At 46.4% G+C, this 2,537-nt stretch overlaps 1 protein-coding gene across 1 annotated transcript in view; it reads right to left on the bottom strand.

Moving 5' to 3' along the window:
- The window catches only part of LOC106815692 (probable E3 ubiquitin-protein ligase HECTD4), a 53,152-nt gene that overhangs the window by 10,294 nt on the left and 40,321 nt on the right, over positions 1 to 2,537 (bottom strand). Inside the window, 3 exon segments of the mRNA XM_014820195.1 lie at positions 225 to 467; positions 712 to 879; positions 1,412 to 1,571. Coding sequence (XP_014675681.1) covers positions 225 to 467; positions 712 to 879; positions 1,412 to 1,571 — 571 coding nt within the window.

Here is a 2,537-nt window from a genome sequence, read left to right as displayed (position 1 = left end):
GTTAAATATAGTGCTTTTAAATCAATTTAGACGCTGTTTTGTTGACAATATTATTTCTTCTGCAGCTCTACAACGACACCTAACCCTGCTGTATGTTATAACATAATATAATAAAATATAAAGAGAACGAGTTGAAGAAAAAAAAAGAGCAGTTATCGACCCGTCATCATCTTCGCATTCGTCGAGCGTGCGAGGTCGCATGACGTGGCAGCAGCAGCCCTCACCGAGCATCAGCTTATAGTAGAGATACTCCTCCAGCACCACGCCAGCAGGGGGCTCTGTCAGCAGGTTAGCGGTAACCGTGGCAACGGTGAGCACCTCCATCTCTGCGACGTCGAGCATGTCGTCCGAGATGCCCGCCAGAAACTCGCGGCTGCCCAGTAGCGCCCTCTTGCAGGACTCCACCTTGCACTTGGAGCGAACTTCCAGCACGGCGCAGCCTTTGATTCCGCGTTTGTGAGCACCCCCTGCAGGCAAAACTTCACCATTTTCACAATGAAAGGAGCAGGTTGATACTACTTATACACTAATTATTATTATTATTATTATTATCATTATCATAATCATCATCATCATCATCATTATCATTTAATTACTTATCCACTTATTTTAATCTTTATTATTTATTTAAATATTTTATTAAAGGATAAGCATAACTTATTAACAACAACACTAAACGACACCGACGACCTCGCTAACGAAACCCCTCACCCGGACTTCCAGCACGACGCGCTGCCTCGTTGATGGCGTCACGTCGTGGCAGCCCGGGATCGTCCGTGCTCAGCACCCAGACCTCGTCGCGGAACAGACCGCCGGCGGCACTGCTCGCCTTGCGTATCGCCTGCTTCACAAACTCCTGCTCCAGCGCGATCGGGATTCCTGCACGCAGGGTTGTTACGAGGTTTAAATTCATTTTAAATTTTAAATTAACGTAACGATTTTTGCACAGGGACAGGCATACTATATCCTGATATGTATCTATAGGGCAACTGAACAACTTGGTTAAGGGTCCAGGGGTTCTTAACCTGTGGTCCATGGACCCCTTTGGGGTCGTGGATGGGCTTCAGGGGGTCCGTGAACCCCATTGTATGCAAAATGTTGTGTTTATGTGCTTACATGCATTTCTGGGGATGGGTACGTAGCTTTCATCAGATTCTCAAAAGGGTTCATGGCTCAAAAAAGGTTAAGAACCAAGTCTTACTGCTTACACTTCATGCTGCCATGGGGGCATTCTAAAAACGCTGCTTAGTAACTAAGTTAGATAAAAGTCGATAAATCGGCATGCATCACTGAAAGGTCATAGATCAGTCAAGCTTGACTGATTTAGCAACAATATCCACAGGGCCGTCGCGCCGACACAGATAGATGAACCGACAATTAAAGACGCGTCGCGTCGCCGCACACGGCTTACCCGTGACGATGAGGAGCCGGCAGGGAGCCGTTACCGTGGCGATCATCTGCGCGGCGTCTGTCACCGCATCTGCGGTCATGCCCTCCCCCTGCGTATCGTCGTATGCGAGGTGCCGCAGCATCTGTGACATGGTGAGCGCGCGGTGGAACCACAGCATGTCCTCCACCCGCCCATTTTGGTTGTGATAATGTCCACATGCTCATGTTAATGTTGTGTAGTATGATGTGCGTGTGATGTAGCTTATAGGTGTGTAATCTCATGTCGTGTAATGATTGTGGTAGTATGATGTGGTGTGATGGTAGCATGGTTGCTGTAATGTCAATGGTCGTGTAATTTTGTTGTGTAGTACTGATGTGGTGTGATGTAGCAATGGTGGGTGTAATGTCATGTCGTGTAATGTTGTGTAGTCTATGAATGTGGTTGTGATGTAAGCATGGTGTGTAATGTTTTTGTGCTAGTATGCACTGTGGTGGGCATGTAGGCCATCGGTGTGATAATGTCATGTCATGTAATGTTGTCGTAGTATGATGATGGTGTGATAGTAGCATGGTGGTGTAAATGTACATGTCGTGTAAATGTTGTGTAGTATAGATGTGGTGTGATGTAGCCAATGGTGTGTAAATGTTGTGTAGCTATGAATGTGGTGTGATGTAGGCATGGTTCTATGTAATGTCATCTCGTGTAAAGTTGTGTAGTATGATGTGGGTGATGTAGCGAGTGGTAATGTCGATGTTCGTCGTAATGTTGTGTAGTATGATTGGTGTGATGTAGGCAAGGTGTGTAATGTCGATGTCATGATAATGTCTGTGTCAGTAAGTGATGTGGTGCTGAATGTAGCATGTCGTGTTAATGTTGTGTAAGTATGATGTGGTGTGATGATAGGCATGGTGTCTAAGTGTCCATGTCGTGTAAAATGTTGTGTGGGTATCAGGATGGTATCGTAGTGATGTATGGTGTACATGCCTGTGTAGTGTAACTATATTATTACTGTACCATATTATCAACAAACGTGGTTTGACCCTGTATTATCATCCTTACAATCGTATTCAGCAGCACAATCAGACTAAGCCTCCTCAGGCTGCGCGGACGGCTGGACGGCGGGGGCGGGGCGTGGGCGGGCGGGAGC

This window comes from Priapulus caudatus, unplaced genomic scaffold (genome assembly GCF_000485595.1).
Source record: "Priapulus caudatus unplaced genomic scaffold, Priapulus_caudatus-5.0.1 Scaffold1176, whole genome shotgun sequence".
In the NCBI taxonomy this organism is placed as follows: domain Eukaryota; kingdom Metazoa; phylum Priapulida; class Priapulimorpha; order Priapulimorphida; family Priapulidae; genus Priapulus; species Priapulus caudatus.
Note: the sequence above shows the minus strand (reverse complement) of the source record. Positions and strands in the feature narration are given on the sequence as shown.